This window comes from Lagenorhynchus albirostris, chromosome 14, assembly GCF_949774975.1.
Source record: "Lagenorhynchus albirostris chromosome 14, mLagAlb1.1, whole genome shotgun sequence".
Lineage (NCBI taxonomy): Eukaryota > Metazoa > Chordata > Mammalia > Artiodactyla > Delphinidae > Lagenorhynchus > Lagenorhynchus albirostris.
The window spans coordinates 20,876,769-20,903,126 of NC_083108.1; the positions used below are offsets into that span (position 1 = coordinate 20,876,769).

The 26,358-nt window shown below is 36.5% G+C and overlaps 1 protein-coding gene across 1 annotated transcript in view; it reads right to left on the bottom strand.

Annotated features, from left to right (window-relative positions):
- DCC (DCC netrin 1 receptor) overlaps positions 1-26,358 on the bottom strand; it is a 764,559-nt gene that overhangs the window by 480,404 nt on the left and 257,797 nt on the right. The window contains exon 6 of the mRNA XM_060121767.1: positions 1,031-1,185. Coding sequence (XP_059977750.1) covers positions 1,031-1,185 — 155 coding nt within the window. The remainder of the gene's footprint in view (positions 1-1,030; positions 1,186-26,358) is intronic.

Sequence of the window (26,358 nt, forward strand, 5' to 3'; positions counted from 1 at the left end):
TTGCGCCTGAATTCTATAGGGCACTTACACTATAATTGCCGTCTCCTGGGAGACCTGGCTTGGAGGACCACTTTTCTTTGACAGGGTCATGTCTGCATCTCAAACATAAGAGAAATGGATTGAAAGCCTCCTTTAGCTGCAAAGTTCTTTGATATTTAAAAAGTGCTTTTCATATTTCTCAGATATTCATTTGAATTCAGAACCTCTGATGCTGACCTACACCAAAAGGAGAGTTTTCACAGAGCATTTTTAAATGAGCAAAGCATTCTGCTGGTAGCAGCAAAAACAATAATAATAATGATAGGTATGGATCACTCACTATGTACCAGGACAACAACTCAGTGAATATACCACCATTATCCCTATTATCTCTCTCCAGGGCAGGGACAGAGAGGTACACTAAACCTTATAGGAACTATAAGAACCATTGTTCTTGGCTTCAATTCTTTCCAAAGTTCAGAACTGCAAAGGATGTGAACTCTGGGTCTTCAAATCCTCTCCAACACTGCCACCACCATTGTCACTATCACCATCATCACTGCCCTTTTCTACTGCTCATGTAGGATCAGCTGGCCTATCTGGAAGAGCAGCAAAGGAGCAAAGAGTGACCATCCTAATTACCAAAGTAAGACTACCATATTCATAAGTAGCGCATCTTACTTGAAACTTTATTATAATGGGCAAAATTTAAAGAAGAGATTCTTGGATTCATACAGTCTAGAACTAGATTCTAAACTCTGTTTTTCCAAGAACCACCAATGAGAATATTTAGAAAGCACTGGTCTTAGGCCCCCCATTTTTTCTTTGTTTGTTTAAAACCGTGTCTGTAAACAAGGGGGCTGGACTGTTTAATGACTTTTTTTGAGCTCAAAAATTCCAAGTCTAAAAAATGATTTGCTTTATTGGAACAATTTTCTTCATACATCATAAACATTCCCAACAGGAACGTTGTTCCCAAGAAAGAAAAGCAACTGAAAACAGAGTAGACAATGAATGGGATTGTAAAGTGAATATGAAAAAAGATAGTTACCACTATCTGAAAATAATCACTAGGAATGACCACATCTCCATTCTTCATCCAATTCACAGTGGGCACAGGCTTCCCAGAGACTGCACATTCAAACTCAATATCCATGCTTTCATAGGCATAGAGGTTGGAAGGGTGATTTAAAAACCATGGTGGAACTGTAAAGACAGAAAAATAAAAAGTGAGTGGGTGGGGATGTGAACTTGCATGCTAGCATCTTCTCTGACTTAGAAACAAATATTGAAAATGTTTGTAATTCAAATAATTCCCCTAAGTCCTTAGTTTACTTTATAGGAACTACTGTAGGACATGATAAACTCCCTCTGCCCCTCCTGCCCCCCCCCCCCGGCCAAATGCAGTTAAACAGTGTGTTGTTGTGTTAATGGTGTCTTGCCACAAAGAATGTAAAAAACAACAACAACCTTTGCAATATAATAAACAAAAATAAATAAATAAAAATAAATTTTTAAAAAATGCATATAATAAACATTCTGAATAAGTGTTCGTATTGACCTACATAAAGGACACTGGAAAGTCCATAAAGCTATGGAAACTATGCTGAAAAAGCAAATAAAGGGGAGCTGATATGACTGACACAACCCAGTGTATAAGACATGAACGCTTAGTGTCTCTGTAATTCTAGAGTTTCATTAGGATTTAGTTAATGTGACGGACTCGTTCCTATTGAAACTGGCTGTGGTGATAAGGGCACTAAAAATGACCATCATCTTTACTGTGGACACATGCCTATTGTCCTAGCAATTATCTACTCTAGTGCATTGCTATACTATATTACTATTTTCTCAGCAGGGTACATGATACACTAATTTAATGTCTTAATTACCATAATACTCATTACTCTATGATGGAAATTTGCAATTTAAAGGAAATTACAAATATAACACACCTTCGCTAGTGAATCTCTCAGACCTGGTGCCTCAGAACACTGTGTAGGAAAGGAACATTTTAAAAAGTGATGTTGGAAGGGATAAACTGGGAGATTGGGACTGACATACACACACTACTATATATAAAATAGATAACTAGTAAGAACCTACTGTATAGCACAGGGAACTCTATTCAATACTCTGTAATGACCTATATGGGAATCTAAAAAAGAGTGGATATATGTGTATGTAAAACTGACTCACTTTGCTGTACAGTAGAAACTAACACAACATTGTAAATCAACTATACTCCAATAAAGAAAAAAATTTTTTTTAAGTGATTGTCATTTTCTTCCGCTGGGAACCTTAAAATGATGTGAAACTTGAATATTTATATTGTCTGAAATCCAGGTTAAATTCACAGGGAAGTAGCAGCCTTGATCCCCTTTTCACCTTGGAAATAAATATGTATTTTTCGTAGACATTTTTAAAGACAGATTATAATATTTGTCTTTGCTGTTGTTACGCTCAGTGGGTAAGGTGTGCTAATTTTTGCTTCTTTGAGTAACCACCATACTTTGCTCTTTCCAACCACCGTCAGCAAAACTTTCCCTTTCCCTTTCACCGTCAGCTTCTTTGAGTAACCACCATACTTTGCTCTTTCCAACCACCGTCAGCAAAAATTTCAAAGTGAATTTGCAATCTTTGATGGTCATTGCCTTCTAGAAAAATCGAAGAGCCAGTGGAAGGCACCCAGGATTCAAGTCCTAGTTCTTCTACTGAATGATCTTGGAAGTCAGATCTCTCCCCTCCCCTCCCCTCCCCTCTCCTCTCCTCTTTCTTTCTCTCTCTCTCTCTCTGTCCCTCCCTCTCTCCCCTTCCCTGTCTTATCTTCCTATTTTTAACTAAATATTTGGGCCTCTAGTACCAAACAACTTTTAAATTCTTGAGTCTTTCACAGGGGCAACTTGGTTTAGATGACTTGGCTGGGATATGGAAATGGAAAAATATGGAAAAATGTGTCTGAGAGCTTTCCTACAGAGAATGTGTCACCATTGTATATAGGGCTAAGATTAATTATTTATAATTTATAGTAATATTAGACTTTATTTATTCTTTCACCAAATTCACTGAGAATGAACCAACATCAGAAATATTTCTTGAGTGCCTCTGAGCAGATACATTTATTGTCTCTTTTGGATTCTGTTGTCAATTTTATCACAGAGTTTGATCAAGTATTTATTTACCAGCCAATAGCCAGTATTTATTGAGAGCTGACTGTATGATTTATTAACCTAAGCACTTTATTATTCACACCACAACTCTTTGAAGCAGGCTCTTTTACCCCCATTCTAGAAATGAAGAGACTGTGGTGTGTAAGCAACTTCTCCAAACCACACAGACAGGCTGACTCCACTGCCTACATTCTGAACTATTTTGTAATAGTTCTACCTCTGGAAAATTCCGATGGAAAATTATTTTGCCACCGAAAAATTCTAATGGAAGGATAACTCAAAAATATTCCCAAAGCCTCAGTGATAATAGAAATTAAGCAATTAGAGCTGTTAAAAAAAATAACATCACGTTGTCTATTCTGCCTCTCCCTTTAAGCCCTTCTTTCCTGGTACCATGAAAACTGTCTGAGTCTGCTAAGCCCTGGCGTTCATGTTCATCAGATTTCCTGGAATCATTTGTGCCCACATCAGAGTTTTCAAAATTCAGATGACTTCCATAAGTGGATCTTGAAATTAATTTATGGGGTTGAGACTAAACTTTAAATATATATGTATATAAGTAATATAAATATACATAAACATATATCATACATAAACATATACATATGTGTGTATATATTTATATAGAGAGAAGGAGATTTAGTATTCTCTTCTCTTCCTGCTTTCCTCTTCTATACTCTTAATCCTTCCTATTCCTATGCTACTCCTCTCTCTTTCTCTTTTCTCGTGATGAGCAGACTAGGATTTATTCATCCTATTATAGGATTGCTTCCTAGAATTTAGGACCTAGGTATAACTTTCACTGCTCTGGGGTACTAGATTCTCAAGACAAATATAAACTGGGACTAATGAGTGAACATGACTTATCAATGGTTGCGGACATGTTTCTTTAGCATTTTTCTGATCATGAAGAGGGAACTCACACACTCCTTCTTCCATGAAATGTTGTCTTTCATGAAGCCGATGATGGGTTTTCCTGCTTCTTGCAGTGCTCTCTCTCTGTGCTCAATTTTTATCCCACTTATTATTGTTAGATATTTTTCACCTACATCATTATTTACTAACCAGACTATAAAGATGGGGCCTGAAGCATATGCTTTTTCTTTTAATTCCCTTTGAATATTAACATAGTTCTCCTTCCTTTCCACTCTCATGGAAGGAATAATTCACTACTTTAAACTATTTGGGGGGCAACAATTATTTTTTTAACATCTTTATTGGGGTATAATTGCTTTACAATGGTGTGTTAGTTTCTGCTTTATAACAAAGTGAATCAGTTATACATATATATATGTCCCCATATGTCTTCCCTCTTGCGTCTCCCTCCCTCCCACCCTCCCTATCCCACCCCTCCAGGCTGTCACAAAGCACCGAGCCGATATCCCAGTGCCATGCGGCTGCTTCCCACTAGCTATCTACCTTACTACGTTTGTTAGTGTGTATATGTCCATGACGCTCTCTCGCCCTGTCACAGCTCAACAATTCCTTAATGACTAATAAAAATGAAGTGCCATGAATTTTCAAGCTTATCAAATCGTTCCATTCACCCAGTTTTAGTCCATTTCAGAGAACTGCTTAACATACACGTATGATGCTACAGCAATTTCAGGCAAGATACTGATTTTGTTATACTTTCCTTCTTTAGATAGAATAAAATTCATGACCAGAAATAAATTACCCACATTTTCATTAGATCTTGGTTTCTCAGGATCTTCTTAAGTACTTAGAGTACATATATAGAGAATTTTTATAACTTAGGGGTTGAGGGAAGAAGAAATAGTGACTACAACAGAAAGATGGAAAAAATATGTCTGTTCTAGAAAATGCTATCATATTTAGAAATGACTAATAGACGAGAGATCCCTCTACACTGCAATCATTAGAATTGTACAATTAAACCTTAAATTTGAATAAAAGTTTTCTCTAAATTAAATATTTTATAAATGAGTTTCTATGCTATGACTAATCATTTGCATTCTGTAGAGTAAATTTTATTCGGTAATTTCAGCCCCAAACGAAGTCATCAGCAACAATCTAAATAGTATTAAAGGTTTTATTTCACATAAAAGATGCCTCACAAGTATTTTTAGTAACATTTATCTATTCTTTTCCAGTTATTTAAGTACAAATAAATGTGGGTCAATTCTAAAATACTGCTCTAGGACACATAATTAACACTCTGTATTACCTTGAAATTGAGAAGATTCGATACATCCTAAAAATTTACTACAGCTCTTTGAAACTGCAAGAATGAAACTTTAAAGGAATGCAGGTGGTTTAAATGAACACTAGGCAGAACACACAACTGGTGAATGATAAACATGATAAACATCATGGGAACGATAAACATCAAGGAAAAAAACAGATTAGCGAGATTTTGTTAGGAAGACAATAGAAATTACCATGAGCCTTGATGGGCTACATTTTTATCCTGAGAACACTGGAAAGCCAGCTAGTGTCCCTGAGCAAAACACTCCTATCTCTCCAGGCCTTTTGGAGTTAATTTGTTGTTGAAATAATGGACATAAACCCATTAGTCTTCTCTTAAATGCAAATACCTGAAGATTCTGACCAGATCAAAAATCTAAAATACGTTTGCTGCCAAACTGGGTTAACTCTATATCCAAAATAAATTGAGTTCTTTCAAGTACAGTCAGATAATTTCACCTTAAGGAGCCACAGTTTGATACGTAATCACATTCAGATGACTACAAAGGAAGCCATCTGGTGTTCAATGTAGGTTTAGAGATAATATAGCACAGGGGGAAAATATTTTTTTATCAATTCAGGCTTCCATGTTAAATGTACCTCAACGAAATCCTACTTTTACGGAGTAAGGTTTCTAATGGACATTCAATTTATAGATTAGAAATAGCTCTTTGATCCCATAGTTTCAATTCTTCCTGCACCAACTTCTGGTGCCAAAGTAACTCTTTCAGCTAACTTGATCTTTGAATAACCTTCCTTCTCCTTTATTTAACAAGGAGCTGTGTGATATATTTCTGCCCAATCCAACACTTCTCTCCAGGCCTTTTCTTATGTGACAAGTGATTTGAAATCTGGGTCTAGTTGGGTTCTAGCCTTAAGTGACTAGAATGTATCCCACATTGGAAATAAGATCTCATTTTAGTTTTGTTCTAATTAATAATATTGACTGGGGCTCCCATTGTTCTAGAAAAATGACTATTAAGCTACGGATTTTATTCTTAGCATTTTCTATTCAAAAAAGTGTTTCAATTTCCGGGGGTGGGGGGGTTTGGGTCCTCTTAACAACTTCCAGAATGTACATTACCTTTTTCCCTGACATATGTGTAAGCCTAAGTGGTATATTTAATTATATATTTTTTTCTCAAGCAGAAGTAAATATATCATTATTGAAAACTACATTTCAGAAAAGCTGATGAAGCAACAACAATTCATCCCCTTATCCACCAAGCTCTTACTTTCTTAAGGACAGGGGCTACCTTACTTCACTTTCTGTCCCCAAGACTAAACATGGGATGGGTGCTAATAAATACTTATTAGATAAACAGGCATGGATGTGGTTTAGTCTTCATAGGCCAATGCTTTGGCATTGCCACTTTCTGGCTGCAAACAGGTAATAGCTATGGAAAAGCTAGATGAGGAACAACATTTAAGAATAAGGTACACTTTTCTTCTAAAGTCAACGCTAATGACAACAATAGAATATTAGAAGCATCAAACTATAAGCTATTCTGCTATAGCTGGCAAAGAGGATATTTTAATCATCTTAGAGAAATAAAAATTGAGACCTTTTGATTTTATCTCTTACCCCATTATGGCAAAAAATTTGTGCTCCTATCTAAAAATTCTAGTCTATGTGCTGTGGGGATGAAGAACACCTGACCTTCAACCTTTACTTTGGAGTTGTGTTTAGGTTATTTTGTTTGTTTTTTTGTTTTGTTTTTTTTAAATAGAAACTATTTAGACCTTAGAAACTATTTTAGACCTCTTGTCACAATTTTCTTTATCCAGACAAATAACCCCATTATTCTTCCTCAGTTTCCACTGCTTCTGTAATCAGGATTGCTTCTCTCTAAATCCAGACTGAGTTTTCCATTTCTCTCTTTAACTGTAGAGCTTAGGACCAAACTGGGAGAATGATGTTGTAAGGCTCAAACCAGTGATAAAAATGATAGGAGGATTAATCTCAAGGCCCTAATCCTATATGCTTACTTATGTTATCACCATGTCTTTGGAAACTTAATTTGTGTGCTATCAGTGTCCTTCAGTAGATGTTGGCAACTCTCCAACAATTAAGTCTGTGTGTGTGTATGTATGCATATGTATATATAAACACATATATTTAATACATTTATTTCTATATATTTATATACATATCTGTGCTATGTAATCCTATGTAAACTGTAAAATCGAATACCTATATTTAAAATGTTATGTATACACAAAGACATGCAAATGATATATCCATACATATACAATTTATAAACATCTTTCTTATCCAATTTTCAACTTTAGCTGTGAAGAAAATGAAAACATTTTAAGAAAAACAAGATAAAAACATTAACTCACATGGGTTATGACAAAAATAATAAATATTTAGAATAAGTTATCTAGTTCCTAACACTGCATACTGACAGAAATTTTTAAGACTTATTATTTTTCCCTCAGTCAAATGTTTTCTAGCATGCCCCCTTGTTATTTGAGAGTAAAAGATGTGGATATTCTAAACAGCTAGAAAAAATGTTTCTGTCATGCATTAGAGCAATTTCTGTGTATTTTTAAGTGGACATTGAAGAGTTACAGTAAATTATAGTGAAAACTTTGTTTTTCGAGTTTTTTGTTAGTAGTAGATATTCTATGAGGGAATCTTCCAACACAAACATTTAACTGAGACGGTGATGAATTCTAACACACAGCTAATTTCTCTCCCCCAATACCCAATGAAGTCAAAAGTCCCAGCACACACGCGCACGTGCACGCACATACACACACACACACACACCAACCATAGCAACCAAAGAAAAGAAAGCAGTCAATTGCAAACAAAAAAAAAATCAAAATAGATGTTTCTGGAATAGAGGAGAAAGGCAGAGCAGGATTTAGGTCCTTATCTGTCCTTAAACACCAGAAACTGCCCTGGACTTTGGGGAAAAGCCTAAGAATTCTCAGTAATACCTCCAAAATTGAATCAATGTGAAACCTATGGAGAGTCCTATGTTTTTCCTTCCTTTTCTGATTGAGGAGAAGCTGCAGTGGCTATCAACCTGAGGACCAGCCCCTCCCCTACAGAAGGGAATAGGATACGGAACCAGCCAACGAAGCTGGGTGCTCTCAAAGAGGCCGAATGTTGCCTCAACTGAACTGACTCCCTGACCATTCCTGCTGGTTATTAAATAATTAATAAAACCTGAAATATCCAGCACTACAAACTGGAGCCCAAGGGGTCTCAGGCAGCATGGTAAATAAGTCTAGAAGTAACTTCTGCTATATTGGCACAAATAGTGTCTGGACAGAGTCACCCACACATGAGCAAGATAAATGACACACATGGGAAATATGGAAATATATTATCGGCAACAATAATGAGAGAGAGAGAGGGTGGGGCAGGGAGGGAAAAGTGGGGGGAGGAAGAGAGAGAAACAAAACACTCCACCCAGAAGAAAATCTAAGGGGAGAAGCAGAAATAAATTTCTTAAGTTGTTTCACACAATAGATTTACTTATTATGAAAATAAATTCAACAACACTAGAGGTCAAAGACTAGATGAAAAACAACAGAATGAAATGAAAATGAAGGTAGCGGACCTAAGGAAGCAAATCAAGGGGCAAAACAACATCATTAGAGAACCAATATATAAATTAGAAAGTACAAGTAACATAATAGACACCACTAAAAACCAAATTACCGATGTGTTGGAAATGAGATATATGCAGTGAATGCAGATGAAAAAGGCAAAGAGACTAAAGTAATTAGGAAAAGCTTGTATAGAAAGAGGCCAAGCAAAGATGATTTAATATTGAGATAACTGGCATTCTGATGTAGCAAACTCACAAATGGAACAGAAGATATATTCAAAGATAAAATAATAGGAAATTTTCCCTAAAAAAAAAAGTCTGAATTTTTAGATTGAAAGACTATCCCATTTTCCTGGGAAATTGAATGCATAATTCTCCATAGTAAGACATATCTTATTTGAAATATTGAATCTGGAGGATAAATAATTATTTGAACATTCAACAGATCAAAACACACCTACAAGGAATGAGGGGGAATCAGATTCCCATATAGTAATATCCAATGTTAGAAGATAATGAAGCAATATTACCCAAGAATATTATATACAGTTGTTTATTTACAAAGCCATAGTCTAAATTATGAAAGTGCTCAGAAAATATAGCACTTGCTAAAGTAAGTCTGACAACAAAATCCAGGCAATTAAGAAGAGTACCATCAAAATGAAAAGATAGGCATTGTGATAAAAGGACTGGTGATGAATATTGAATATAACTCTATACAGAAATAAAAGTAAACACAGTGGAAATAATGTTTACTGAAGATAAGTCAATTGTCATAAATGTGAAAAGGATACAACTAATACCATAACTACCAAAATCAGAAGGTGGGGGAATGAGAGGATGCATGCGATTGCTAACCCCTCATGCTAACCCCTAGGTGCTATCTTTCACAGCAGGAATTTAATCAATTATGCCTTTAAATAAAACATGAACTTTAAAAAACAGTGTCTGTAGCTGCATCACATTGTTATAAACATATTTCTACCTAAGTATCCAACTATTTATATACGTAGAAGGATGTATGGAATACTGAGATTTGGGATGATTTTTAAATCACATGGGTTATTTTCACAAAACTATAGAGTGATTCTTCTAAAACAATTTTTAAAAGACTCTAGAAGTAAATATTCTAAGATGTACAGTGATTATGGAAGTATGGATATATCTTCTTTCTTTTTTTGTATTTTAAAAAAATTTCAATGATTAAAAAAGATATTAATTAAACATTTACCTTTTGGGAGGGCTCACTATGATAGCTTTAAATAATAGAACCCACTGGAAATTCAAGAGCTTGTATAAATAATACACATGATATAAATAGCAAGTAAACATATTTATCCTTCTTTTCTTTTCCTTTTATCCTACCTCTTCACTGGGTCTTGGAAGAACTACAGAGAAACTCTTGCTGCTGGTGACAAGAGTACATAAACCCTTAAGGGAAATCATGTGGAGGTAAGAGCAACACCAGGTTTCCTATATCAAATTTGGTGAAGGATAATATATTTCCTATATATTTCCTATATACAGGATGATCTGGGGAAAACCACTGTATGAGAAAAAGGAGAATCAGGAACAACCCTGATTTTGGCTCTACTAAAGGTCAGATTATGGACACCAAGCAAGTAACTGAACTTTTCTTGACTTCAGTTTCTTACTTGAAAACTTAGAAGGTTAAATTGGAATCCAATCATTCAGGTTCTTTGGAATCTCTTCACCAGTTGCTGGGGAGGGGATGGTGATGATGTTTCTCTCCAACGCTTTAATACCTTCAAGGAAAATAATGCTGAGACAGGCTGGGACCTGGGCCCTGGGACCCTTTGCTGCAGTACGTGCACCTGGACAAACCTCTCCTCGAGCAACAGAATACAAGGAAACTATAAGGGACTAAAAATAACTGTGCATGGGCAGTTAGGGCAAAGTCTGGACAAGAAGATATAAAAAGACCAAAAGAAAAAAAATCCAATTGCCACTTCTGAAGAGCCAGGAACAGAGACAGGGTGTTGGGAGTGAAAGCAGGGTACTGCACATGCCCCTGCACTCAACACCACCAAAGGGGTGGGGAGATCACCTAAGTCACCCCTCCAGCTCGACCGCGGGACACACCCCTTCCCTCACCACATATAAGGAACCATCCCACACCCCCTAGGGGAGCAAGCTAGGGAACCTGTTATTTGTTTTCACTCCCCCTGCTACAATAGGGGCCCCAGTAAAGCCTTGCCTGAATTTCTTGTCTGGTCTCTTATGAAGTTCTATTGATTGGGGAAGGTCAAGAACCCTGGTCGGTATCAATGCCACCGTATATAATGAGCTTCTATATTAACTCAAAGCTTCACGAGAACATTCTCTGCTACTAAAACAAAGAAAGTAAATTATCCCCAAGCCCTTTTTTTTCACCCCCGCTTTAAAATTCTGGTGAGTCTAACCCGTCAGTATATTTAGCTGGTCCAATGCTCTTCACCATGAACAGTTTACATCAAGTTGATTTAGAAAAGAAGAGGGAAAATAAGTTGTTAATTTGCTTTTTATTCAACCATTAAAATAATATTTGAATCAATGCATTGCTTAAAACAATAAATACCAACATAAGTATCTCAAGCATCTTTGAGTCACTTGAGAAAGTTACTCAAAGACAGGTCAAAGGTAATTAGTTCAATGTCTTGCTGTAAAATGACAGTATTCCTTTCATACTAACACTCACATATGGCTTTTAAGATTACTTGGTGTAAGAGTACTTCCAGCATTGATTACATTCCAACTTTCAGATTTTATCTGCCTTTTTCATTCCTGCATTTTGGCCTCATGAGACCTTAGCTATTTCCCTACAGATAAGACCAAGCTCCATGGTAATTTCACTGCTTTACAAACATGGATTTCAGAAACCATGGAGAAGGGGTGTGTGTGTGTGTGTGTGTGTGTGTGTGTGTGTGTGTGTGTGCATGTGCACTCGCACACGGGCATGTGTGTTAGGATTTATAAAATCTCACCACACAGATAAGCCATTTGTAAACCTGAATGACTTCTTGCACAGTAAACGAAAATGGTCTTTTTAAACATTTCGCCTGATAGTTAAAAGCAAAAAGGAATGCTTACAAAATGTGTGTGTAATTCATAGTGGTAAATTGGGTTAAAAAATTCAGAACTCAGAAAGTTCATTTTAGTTAGGAAGAATTGGTATCAAATTTTAAAATGCAGTATATTGAGGGCAAATGATAAAAGTATGCATTAGATTAAAAACAGCAAAACCTACTACACGTTTAACACAAGTTTATATCAAAAGAAATCTAGGAATTTTTGTTGACTGCTAAGAATCCCAATTCTATTTTTATTTATTTTTTGTAAATGGAATTATATTTAAAAATCAGTACATAAACAATAAAAACAAAATCATTTGCTGTATATAAAACTGGGGATCACCAGTCCTGGGAAAGCAGTTGTTCAACAAATGTCTTCTGGCTCTAGGTTTGAGACCAGCAGGAAGAAGAATTTCTTTCTGATTCCAGTGATTATCCTGGCACTTTTGAAGAATTCCACTTTTAAAACCCTGCCCTGGCCTTGCACTTTGGAGGATCCTGAATATCATAAACATGTATATGTATACATGTGTGCATGTATGTGTGTGAGTGCACATGTGTGTGTGTGATAAGGGATGTATTGCTACCTTTATCACTTGCGGTCTGGCAATCAGTGCTGGCATAGAACAGTGTTTAACCCTAAACTTCCTCTCCCATGACTAACACTCTTCAAACCTCAGGGAAACACTTCATTCCCCTCCTAAAACTCACCAAATACAACGGTCAAAATGTAAGGCTAACTCAGAAGTTCTTGCATTTTTGACCATGCATTTCATAGTGAAACCTTCTTACACCCAAAGGCTCTTTGGGAAATGGTTGGAAAGAAAAGCTCAAAGAAATATTTTATGTAATGTTTCAAACTTTACAGAATCCCTTCTATTCCTTCTCATTTGCAGAAGTAGTTGCATAGCTTAACATACGACTCATCAATTACAAGCAAACTGTTTAGAAAACTTATAATCCATCCACTGATTCTGATTAAAATTTTATATATATATATATATATATGTGTGCTTCTCAGAAGCTTCTAAAAAGTACTTGGAAGATTTTCATACTTATCATTCATATGTATCTCATGTTTGTTCTTGTATATACATATAATTCCTGTTCATATGCCAAACGAAAGCAGTCATATAAACCAACACAAGTCTTTACTTTGTGACATATATTTATACACCTCAAACATCTATATTCTATGGCCATATACATGCCCTTGTATCCTGTTATACCTACTGACATGCCTATAACAAAAGTGCAACCTGCAATCTGAACATTCTCTTTTCATGTGCACAAAGCTGATACAAGATTTCTGCATTGTGGAAAGAAAAATAAATCCACCAAGCTACAAGTCAAGTCACCAGTTAGACAAGAAGGAGCCACTTTTTGTTTGTTTTTGCTTTTTAAGTAAAACTGAACTTCAGGTAGAGTAGAAATGTAGGCTGGGAGTACTTTGAGGAGAGAACTCTGTCTGATTATTACTTACTATATATCCTAAAACACAATGAATGCTGAATAAATGCTGATTTGATTGACTGACTGATGGGATCCATAAAGGATATAGATCTAGTCCACTTCTAGTCTAGAATTCTGCCCTTGCCGCTCCGTGGTTATGGGACTTTGGGTCAATTAATTTCACCTCTCTTAGTCTCCGCGTCTATCTGTAAAGTGGGCATACTAATAACTATCAAATAAAGGTTACCTTAAGGATAAGAGAGAATCCTATAAAACTTCTGTCCTAATAACAGTATTGTATAGATGTTATGGGCTAAAGGTTTATGCTTCCCCCATATTCACGGGTTGAAGCCCTAACCTCCAAAGTGATGGTATTTAGAACTGGAAGGTAATTACTTTGGGAGGTAATTAACTTTAGATTAGGTCATGAGAATGGGACACTGAGAATGGGATGCTCTTGATGGGATTCATGCCCTTATAAGAAGTGGAAGACAGAGAGATCATACACAAGCACAAAGAAGAGTTCACATGAGAACACAGCAAGATGGTGGCTAGCTGCCAGCTAAGAAGAGGCCCTCACCAAGAACCAAATCTGCTGGCATCTTAATCTTAAACTTCCCAGCCTCCAAAAATATGAGAAATGAATGTCTGTTGTTTAAGCCACCCAGTCTGTGGTATTTTGTTACAGCAGCCCAAGCTAAGACAATAGCAATTATATATACATATTACTAATACCAGTAATAATCAAATCCTAAAATATCAAAACTGAAAGAGAACTAATTGATTATTTGTCCCAATTTCTTAACTTTACAAATGAGAACATGGAGAACAGGGACTGGTCTTGTACTTTGTTTTATCCCTGGCACCTAGCTTCATGCCTTAGAGTCACTCAAATATTTGTTGACAAGTACGTGCATGAATCAAAAGATAGTAGCATTAAATGTTAACAATGATCTCAGATATGTTTGTTTGTTTTTGCTTTGGGATTGCATAACCTGACCATCTCTGGAGATAGATCTGTTTCCCAAAGTAGAACTCTGACATAAGGCATTTTCCTTTGTTTCTTTTTATTTTTTGTTAGCCTTCATTTCCCATACTTTCCAAGTGACAGGTAATATAGAATATTTTCACACAACTTTATCTCATTGAATCTTTTAAAACATCCTTTCAAGTGTTCTCATCAGTTCTAACTTTACAGATGAAGCAAACGAGACTCATGGTGGCTAAATGGTCTCCTCCATATTGTGAACCCATAAGTGGAGGGTCAGGATAAAGCCCAGCTCTGCTTGACTTCAAAGGCTGTGCTTTCAAATAGCACCATGTGGTTTTCTTACCTTATCAGAGGTTACATTTGTTGTTACCTATTCATTGTACTTTCCATACCAGTGTGGTTTCATTCCTTCAGAGTTGGTAAATTTTAAGAGTTCAGCCTCTTAAGTAACACCTTCCTGTATTCTTCTACTCAAAATTTATGATAAAAACTCTTAAGAGACCAGGAGGAAAAGATGTAACATGGTAACAGAACAAGGCTGTGTAAATACTGTTCATGACTGTAAACAACAAAACCATGACAGGTTTTAGTTTAGTTTTGTTTTGTTTTACTGGTTCCCCCCTGCCCCGACACTCACATATAGTGACTTATTAAAAGGGCAGTTAAGTAGGCAATATATTAAGTATATTACATATTAAATATATATATACTTAAAAGATTTTTTTGATGTGGATCATTTTTAAAGTCTTTATTGAATTTGTTACAATATTGCTTCTGATTTTTTGTTTTTTGGTTTTTTGGCCGTGAGGCATGTGGGATCTTAGCTACCCGACCAGGGATTGAACCCGCACCCCCTGCATTGGAAGGCGAAGTTTTAACCGCTGGACCGCCAGGGAAGTCCCTTAAATGTATATTAATATATTATATTATACATAAATATATATTTACATATATTAAAATATATCAAGTAGGCGATATATCAGTTACATGGGAAATATGTGTTGTTTCTTTTTGTACCTATGCTCACTTTCAATTGATTCCTTATCACCTTTCTTCCTCAACTACTCATTGTCAGTTCTCTTATCCTTGAACTTCTCCTAGCTGTACTTGATGCCATTTGCAACTGAATCTAAATTAGAATGCAAACCCAGGGATGGCTACACTTGAAGTTTCATCTCTTACTGTAGCACGGAACAACTTAGGCATCATTGGTTGAGTTGGCAATGCTTCTTTGAGTAAGGGGTCTTTTCTAATGTCCCCCAAATCATTTACTCTGTCTAAACAGAATGTCAGCTCTCCTGTTTGAAACTGATGAAAAAAATAACCAAATGTTTCCTGAGTCTTGAAGGATTGATAAGGACCCTGCTCTACTGTTTGCTTGAAAAATCCTCCTTGAAAATGCGTATCAAGTTTGGACTAAACTTTCTTTCTGAAAAGCTAAAGGATTCAAGTGTACCCAAGATGGGAAGCAATACTTGAAAGAACTCATCTCCCAGACTCTACAGCATATTTTTCAAACAGAAATATTCAGTTCCAATATTGCTTACACCAAATGTTCTGAACACTTCCTTTTCCATTTCAATTTCTGCTGTCTCAAGTTTGCCTTCTCCACACACAGTTAAGGAGCAGATAGGGGGGCTAGGGACACATACTTAATAACAGATCCACCAGTGCCTTTACCAGTGATTCAGAAAGCCTCTAAAATAGAATATTACTTCTGTAGGCTATTAACAAACAAACACAAATAACACCTGTGTAGACATACCTTTGATGTATGTTGAATTCATACACAGTTTTGCTATAATGAGACATACGTGTTCCTAAAAAATGACCATGTTATAGTGAAGTGGTAAAGGGAAAGTTACCTGAAATCGGACAAAAAGTTGTAAGATCAGCTATGGATAGGTGAGGCTCATAAACACATGTGGTAAACTAGGGTAGCTAGTAGATGTCTGAGCTCTGGATTCCTGCCTGGTTTGGCTCAGCTGGGCACAGTTTTCTCTAGTCACCTATTATTTCTTGCAGATAAAATCACATATAGAAAATGCAAAACATGCATTATACTCTAATTGTTCCCTAATATATTGATTACCTTGCAACAAGTTCACATTTTCAAAACAAGCATTATAGCAGAACGAACTATACTAGAAATTGTGTAGGCGCATATCCTAACCAATTTGGGTAAAGCTTTTTGGAAGCTATAATACCTTCTTAAAAACATTTTTTGTAAAGATAACTTTTTTTTTGTAAAGTTGAAATGAAACAAACACCATTATACAATTCTGAGGAAAGATAAATTGAAATTCTTTTCTTATAAGGCAATTTTGTAAGATGTATAAAGTGACCATGTTAGGACTTGAGATATGTGTTTTCTCTTTTATTAAGTAATTCAGCATCTACGAATGTAACCTATGGAAATAAGCACAGTTGGACACAATGATTTGTCAACATGAGTGTTCCATTTGTAACAGTGTACCATTTGTAACAGTAAAATACTAAGTTCTCTAAGTAAAGAATTGCTAAATCCTACCCCCCAAAAAAAATCACAGGAAAAAAGTTCTGACTAATAATATAGTTTTTAAAAACCTGAATCTAATTTGAGCAAAAACACTAGGAATTAATACCATGGGAATGATCGCGCAAATGCCAAAAAATGTGTGTATAGGGATGTCCGTTACTATTGCATACAAAGTATCAACTATACATTAGAATGACTGGATTACTTAAATCAATTATGGATGAATATGAAGCCACTAAACATTATAGCACAGTCTGTAAAAGCTGCCTAGTACCCCATTATACAAATGTACCAAAGAATGGAGGCGACCCCACTGTTGTTCACTTTCGTTGTTTCCAGTTTTCCCTACATTGGAATAATACTCCTCTTTAAGCAAGAGTATAAACATACCTGAGAGATGAATATTGGGCTTTTGATATTCCCCCAAACTACAATTATACTATTTTTTAATTATAAAATAAACTTGATTCCATTTTCCACATAACATTAGAGAGTCTAAATGTATCCATTTTTTGACCAGATAATACTGCAGATAGTGAAATCAAGATTCTTTAGACCAGACCTAAAATTGTTGTCTTAAAACTTTGCTGTTAGCACTGTTTTAGGCACTGGAGATACACTAGAAAACAAAACTAGTGTAGAAAACCAAGTTCTGTGCTCAGCAAGCTTGCATTCTAGTTTGGTAAGATTGAAAATGAGTGATGGTAAGTGTTACCCAAAAAAAAGAAAAAAAAAAAGGTATGTAAAGGACAAAAGGGAGTTGGAAGAGTCCTTTGGGAGTGTGGGAAGAATTAGCTAGTTGAGTAGGAAGGGAGTATTTGGGGCATAAGAATACCTGAGGCAGAGGGAACAGCAAAGCTGCAGGGAGGAGTGTGCTTGAAAGTTCCAAGGAAGAGCAAAGGTGGCCTTACAAGGCTGGAGCAGCACAAGCAAGGGGAGGAAGAAGAGATGAGCTCACAGAGGCCAGATCTTAGGTCTCCTTGACTATTCTGGCTTCCACTATGATGGACTGAGGAAAGCCTTAAAGAGGTTTGAGCAGAGAAGTAACCCAGCAGATCTTAGGTTTATCAGGACTCTGGTTTCTGAATTAAGAACAGACTGTAGAGGAACAAGGATGAAAATAAGGAGGTTAGGAGGCTCCTGCAACAGCCAGGTGACAGTTGTAGCTTGCGTCAGGGTGGCACAGTGGCAGTGGGGTTTTAGATTCCAACCATCTTTGACTGTGTTTTGAAGTTAGAGCCAACAGGATTTGTAGATAGACCAGAGGTGAGTTTTGGGGGAGCAGGGAGGAGATGTTGCATGTGACCCCATGGCTTTTTTGGCCTGTACAACTGGAATGGTGCATCTGCTCTATACTGAGATGGGAAACTTTTCTAGAGAGATATGATGGGGCAGGGAAGCTGTGGGAAGAGATGAGAAATTCGGTTATCATTTTAAGTATAACATGTTAGGGTTAGCGTGGTTAGGGTTAGATACCAGACATCTAAGGAGAGTCTGTATGAGTCTAAAGCTTAGGGAAGAGTTCTGGGATGGAAAAAAAAAAACACACAATTTGAAAGCTATCAATACATAAATAGTATGTCTTGGATATCACCCAGGTCGTTAAAGAAGAGGAGTGAAAACTCAGAGCTGGGTAAATTCAACATTTGGCATCAGGGAGATGAGCTGAAACCAGTAAATGAGATTGAAAAGGAGTAACCAGGGAGCTGTCCCAGAAGAGAAATGAAGATTGGGTTTTAAGAAGGAAAGTATGTCACCCATGTCAAATATTATTAATAAGCTGAGTAAATTAAGGCCTGAAAAATAACCACAAAGGAGGCGGCCTCGGGAAGGAAAGTTTTGATAGTCTGTTAGAGGAGGAAGTGGAGACACACTGTATATAAGTCAACATTTTACAGAAGTTTTGCAGTGAAAATAACAGAAAAACAAAACAACACAAAAAAAGCAGACAAATGAGGTCATGCCTGAAGGCAATGTGCATTCATGAAGTTCATTTTCTTTAAGATAGAGAAAATTATATCATATTTGTATATTGGTTGGCAATGATCTAGCAGAGAAGGAAAACAGATGCTCTAGGAAAGAGAGAGGACAAATGCTGAAGCAATGCCCATAGGTACCCAAGAAGCGATGGAGACAGTGCAGGGATAGAGGGGCTAGTTTTAGGTCAGGTCATACAGAAGGAAAGCAAGAGTTGGTCGGGCACACACAGTGGTCTGATAAATACAGAACAGATGAATGTTCTCTTCTGATATCTGCCATTTTCTCAGTGAAATGGAAAGCAACATCATCAACGGAGCCTGAGGTGGGGAAGAGGGAGTGGATGGATGAGGAGAAAGGAAAACATTGTAAAATAGTTTTACAGGCTCGTGGGAGATCAAATGGAGTAGAGAAACATGGCTGGATCACACCAACCAACATTAAGGACCACTTGAAGCTAGCAGTCATTATAATTAAGAGAGACCTGTCAGCAAGATCCTGTGTTTTTCTCCACTCATGTTTGGCTTCAGAATTCAAGTGTAATGTGGGTAAAAATTAGGTTTACCTGGGATTGGGTTTGCCAGTTGAGTTTCTTCATCATGCTGTACTTGAAGCCTTTCCCACCCAGAAACTTTTCATTTCTATGAGCCATTGTATTCCCTTTTGTGTTAAGTCAGTTTGCGAGTCTTCAGTTACTTGCCACAGAATGAGTTCTACCCTTCATAGAGACTTGAACTCTTTTTAACGGGTATGAAAGGCACACTAAAGCAGAGAATCCTCAACTCATTAAAAGACCGTATGTGAAGAACTGGGTATGTCATTAAATTTTTTTAAAGATTTTATGTGAGTTGCCAAGAAAAGTCAGACTTAGAGCCAGGGGGAGATTTCTGGGGAAGTCGCTATTTCCACCTCAAGTCTGACTTGAACTGCAAGTTTTCCTCTTTATTATTAACTTCTTTCCCCAGCAGTGAGCTTCAATGCTCAAAATTCTGCTCAGAAAAAAAAAAAAAAAATCCCTATATGTTCTATGCACTCTGTACCCTGAAGCTCTCATAATGGCCCATGGAACACTAGATCTTTATCCCCAGGGGTTTACCATGAGCTATGTTTCCATATGAATGCAAAAGCATTAAATGTGGAGCTTGAGATTTCCCTGATTCCTCCAATATAAAACAGGATGGTTAAGTAGTAACCCCACGGAAACAATGTATAGAACCATAGACTCCTAACTCTTAGAAACATTTTCTATCAAAGATGTTGCACTGATAAATTAAACTTTTCTTCAAAATGGATTCATGCCATGCATACAAAATATGATTCTCAAAACACGATAACGGGCCTTCCTTGGTGGCACAGTGGTTAAGAATCCGCCTGCCAGTGCAGGGGACACGGGCTCGAGCTGTGGTCCAGGAAGATCCCACATGCCGTGGAGCAACTAAGCCTGTGTGCCACAACTACTGAGCCCGCGTGCCGCAACTACTGATGGCCGTGCGCCTAGAGCCCGTGCTCCACAACGAAGAGAGGCCACCACAGTGAGAAGCCCGTGCACCGCAATGAAGAGCAGCCCCCGCTCGCCGCAACTAGAGAAAAGCCTGTGCAGCAACGCAGACCCAAAGCAGCCAAAAATAAATAAAGAAAGAAAAATTTAAAAAAAAAACCCAAAACACAAATAATGCCATGTATCATGAGAGAACGGTTAGATCAATAAGTGCCTGTATCACATCCAAAGAACTGACAACAGGGAAATCAAATGGGAAAAATATACGCTTGGTCCAACTATTTGCCAGGAAATTATCTTTCCTTCAAGTAAAAGGACTTCTAATATGTTTTCCTTTAGTTCTACTCCTCCTGAAAAGGAATTTATACAGGAAAAATCATATGCAATTCTCTTTGTTTCTCTCTTTCTCTGGTTCTACTAGACTTCCTTTTATTTTATTATTATTTTTAATTTTGGGTGATTCTAATTCTTTGTAGCATAGAAAAAAAAGATTCTAAAAGATGAAAGTGTGTTTTGTATCATTTATTTGATAACATTTTCTTGTGGCATCCAAACAAGAGGTAAGTCTGAGACTGACCTCTAGAGCAAGACATGCATATTTCTCAAAATAACAGTCTGACAGATTGTGTATTTACTAGAATATCACATTCTTATATTCTCAAAGCTGCTCCACAAATAACAGTGAATTGTCCTTTTTGAAAAACAGCTTAACTGAAAATTAAAATTAGTTAAACCTGCATACACATACACCCCCCCGACATGCGCGCACACACACACACACACATACACACACACACCTATATACTGATTTAAAAGGTTCAATATAAGTAAAAATACATAATCTGAAGAGTAAGTTATTAGACCCTTTTGGAGCTCTTCCCAGGAAAATATCTTCAGAATACTTTAACCTACTGAAAAAGTCAAATTCTTTAAAAATAATTTTAGTTTGATATCTAGAAGGTAAAATTTTGGCAAATGCTAACATTATATGCATTTTGTCTTATTTTTCCTGGAAAATCTGTTTTAATTTAATTATTCTGTTAACCTTCATTTTTCTTTCTCAACTCAAACTTTATTAGTTAGTCAAAATTTGAATAAACCAAATTTTGGAGTCTATGGATACATATCAAAGTCATTTCTATATGATCCAAACCAGTTATCAGTCTTATAACATGAGAGAATTGGAAACTCATCTTTCATACTCCAGAGATCTGCACTTTTAGCAATTTCCCAAATAATGATAATTGGGAAATATACTTCTAATTTCCCATATAATGACATTTCAGAGTGAACAAAAGTTACTTTTAATTATAAAAAATTGGGAAAGATAATATTACCTAATTACCACACACAAAAATTAAGGTCACAGTATATCTGGTCCAGGAAAGAATTTTATCAATATTCTAAGTGATCACATGTCAGAAAAGAATTTCAAGAGAGACCCATGATCCAATACACTGGTCACACAGCCCCACTTGTGGGTGTATGACCACTGGTCAACAGGTGATAGGTACAATCCAGGTCAACCTGATTTCTAGTGTGCTGATAATGTATTTCAGTTTCCTGGGAATGTGTTTCAAAAGAGTTGCTCTGGTTGCCCACAGTGAAGTGATGGAATGGAACAGTAACACTGTGCTCTGTTACAAAATATTTCTTTTACTAGTATAGGGTCTACACTTCCCATCAGGAACATCTTCCCTTTGAGTTAGAGTGTGGCATCCACTAAACCTCATCTAGAAAAAATGTGCATATATTATTTTGAGGGCAATGATTATAACATAGCCTCTGGCTATTACCAAGATAGGGGAGGGACCCACAGCAATAGGTCCAAGAAGAGCTAAATTCTGATATAATTATAGAGAATAATATTTCCAGCTCAAAGTACAGTGCTTCCTATGTGCATAATATTAATCTTGACTGTCAGATACAATAGTAAAATGGAAATAGAAACAGACGAGCCCTTGTTCTTTACATCAAAAAGAGTTCCATTTATTTATTCAGCCACGCAACACTCTTTAATGAGTATCTATCATGTAGAAGAATCTTCTTTCTACTATATTTATTAATATGGTTAGAACATATATTGAGATGCCAGTACGTGCTTATTCCTCCTGTATTTTTGTCTCTCTTCTTCTAGAAAAATAGCCAAAACTTTGTATTCCCTGCTTTACTGGGGATGCAGATGAGGCACAGTTATTGACCAAAAGTTTAAGTTTTCCGAAGATCACCTTCTTTTATTTTAAAACTGACAAGTGGATTGTATATTTCAATAGCATTGAGGAATAAAAGGGAGTTTTAGAGGGTGGCATGGGCCAATCTAGGAAAATGATTTAAGATTCCACCAATACCAGAAAGTATCCCTCTCTGTTCTGGGAAGATGGCAGAATCTGAGAAGTAAATTGATGAATGAAATATCTGTGTAGGCTGGATTCTAGAGTCCAAGGTTCCCAACTTCAGAAAATTTCCCAGTACTTAAATTTAGCATAAAATCAAGGAAGCTACTCACCTGTAAGCATCTAGGCAAGCTAGATAAAGACAACAGCGATCAGAATGGATCAGATAAACTGACTCTCTCCAAATGTCTTGCCCTACCAAGCCCCTGGGGACTGTTGAGGAAACCCTGGAGAAGTAGAGGAGCCCTAATAATGCCATAGATTGAACAGCCCCTCAATTTAATAGGAGAGGGGGGTTTTGAAGTTAAATTGAGAAAAATAAAGGAATGTGATATTTGTTGTACCTCTGAGTTTATGTAGCTACACAAAGATAGCTACACAAAGAAGACACAGACATAGTACCAGCCTTCAAGTTATCACCCATTTAGTGACAGTAATTGATATAGAAGTAGATAATTTCCATAGTGTATGGGAAAGCCTACAAATCAGGCATTTCCAAGTTGTTTTAGGTTCACGAAGGAGGTATGATAGACTGTGCTCAATGATCATTTCTACCATAAATGCACACAGAAAAAGTCTCAGCAAAATGATTTACATATGAGAGACAAATAATACATATTTATTTTGTTCCACTGTACTAAATTAAAGCAAGTTTCAGGATCTTAGGAACAAATGAGTTTTATAATGAAGCATCAATAGAGGCTAATTTTAAGTTATTCTTACCCTACAGAGGGATATTTTCATCCCCCACATATCTGCATTTCCTTTTTCAACCAAGTGCTAATTTATTCTATTTATTTACATCTATTTAAAAATCCACATTTGGGAGAATTTTAGTTTATCGCTTTATGAGTTAATTGAAGCAGACAAAAACTATGGCTTATATGTATTTCCCCTCCTAGTACTTAATTGTTATAACCAAGTGGAAGAGAAACAAACAATCAAAGAAACAAACAAACAAAACCTCTGAAATTCCTTTCAGGATATGTAATTTCTTTCCAGTTCCCAAAATTCTACACTACATGGCTAAATATAAGGTTGTATAATGAAAATCATTTTTGGATTTCATTGCAGTGTAGTAACTGTTTTGATCATAAGCTACTAGTAGTAGTTTAGGTGCAGTGGGTCTTTAGGTATATTTGGATGTTATTAAAATTCCAATGGATTTATTTTCTGTTGTTTAATATTGAGACTATTGTCTTTGTTAGGAGTTTTCATAATAAACTGCAATGAGAAATGGTTGAAAATCAAATTTACAGATGATTAAGAAAATAATTATTAGGCTAAGAAGTTATGGAAGATTTAAGTCAGCCTAAATTGGAATAATCATTTAAGGATTTTGAGTTTTAACTACTACCTAACATGACTGATAATAGTATAACTACATTGCTCCTAGCAAAGGTCTCTGAATATTATGCATACATAGCATAATTTTATGCAGTGGAAAAGCTGTGTATGATATTTTCCACTTTTAGTAATTAAGTGGGAAAAGAGCCAAAAACACTTTGTTGGGGGACAGAGGCATTATTAATGACTAAGAGAAAAATGTGGTTATTAAATATATTTTTAATGCAAAACTAATTTTAATAAAAATAATGTAAATTTTAAAGTTGAGAAAACAAATAATAAAAAAACCCATAAGAGTACTGCCGTTAATGGTACCTAAGGCACATTCTGATTTTGATAATAGCACTTCCAATGACCACTGACAGCATAATTTGTCTGAGCTGAACTCACCTGCACGGCAACATGAGCACTGCATACCTATGATGATATTAACTTGGACAAACAGTGTAGTTCAGATTGGCCACCTGGGCTGTGATACAAATGTCCATTTGCCTTACTGACCGTTATTAGGAGATTACCTTTAACTGTAGCGTCATATGACTTTATCAGTATTCCTAAGTAGATCACTGTTCTGACTTCCATTTGCTAATGCTAAAGTGCCTTCATTCAACTCAAAGACCGCCTTACTCTCTCATATGAAGCCAATGATCCTTCACTTTATAATGCTTGATGTCACCCTGGCCAGATTTCCATAGGAGATTAGAATGGAAAAATAATATCTGCTGTTGCCATGGGTCAAAGCTATAGGCGGAGGAGTGCACAGGAAAGGGAGAAGTAGAATTGTAAAAAAGTTGGAGACTGGAATTGAGGGAGACAAAAAGAAAGGAGGCAAGAGGGGAAGAAAAGCTGACAGAAGAAAAGAGGAAAATAAGAGAAAATGGAAAGGTCAGATGTCCCCAAATATCGACATACTAAAAAATTTTACAAAATGTTGATTCCCCTGTGTTTTTTCTCCTAGAGGACCTGAAGCCCCACCTCCTCTAAGGCCCTCTTGGTATGCAGGCATTTCCATGGAGATGAGCATCTCTTGTGTGGCCTGCTCCACATTGGTCTTCCATTCACGGGACATTGTTCCTTTCATGCTACCGACCTCCTACCTTCAAAGGGAAATTACCACCTGCCTACAGACCACATTCTTCACACCCAATCATCCTAACTTCCCACCCCAAAATGTAGTTGAATATCTTTAGTGACATCGGGCAAGGTTTGACTGAATTATTTCGTATGTCATTGCATTTGAGTTTTAAATGTTGTTCTGGAATGTACAGTGAAATTTTGGGTTTCTGAGTATGCTGTATGCCTGTTTAAGTGGTAGAAACAAGAGAGAACACAATATAAACTATATTCTTGAAATGTTTTCTCAGAGAACACGCCGTGTAAAATTCTCAAATTCTGAATTCTAAAATACCAACACCAGATCAAACATCCCAGCTGAAGTTACCCAACAGCACAATGCAAAACATTCATAAAAGTCCAGGGAGTTATAATGCAAGTGCAGAAAGATGATATTCTGAAACATTAACTGTTTTTTTTTTTCCGTTACCCCTTGATCATTTCTGAGTTTGGCTACTAGAGAGAGAAACACTCATTACCTTAAAAACGGAATGTTTCATCACAAAAGCAAAGAAAAGGCTTTGTAGTTCCGACAGGGAAGTGCAGAAACTCAAGGGACTTTGGAAAGAGGAAAAGAAAATAAACCAATATGACGAGTCCAGCCCCACCCCCCACCACCATGACAACGACTGGATGATTCTCCACTGGGGTGGGAAGAACACAGAACTGGAGGGCAAGCAATGTTATCTTAGATCCTTGTCCACACTGTTCAAGGCGAGATGGTCACTAGACCTGCAGAGGCCATTAAGATATCAAAGAAGGATAATGCCACAGCTGCTTTTAGAGATCACAGCTAGAGAACCAGCTAAAAATGAGGAGGTATCCATGAATGTTGGAATACAGAGATTTTATCACCCAGATGACTATCCCAGCTTTCTACTCCTGGCCCTGACAGTATATAAAGCTTTTTCTATTTTCCTACCAGATTAATAAAGATTAGGTTTCCATCCACAGTAAAATAAAGCCAATCTCAAAAAAATAATTAAGATCAGATACAAAAAAGAAAGGCACATTTTTGTAAACCTGTGATTAAGCTTTGCACACAGTACACACATAATGATTTTAAATG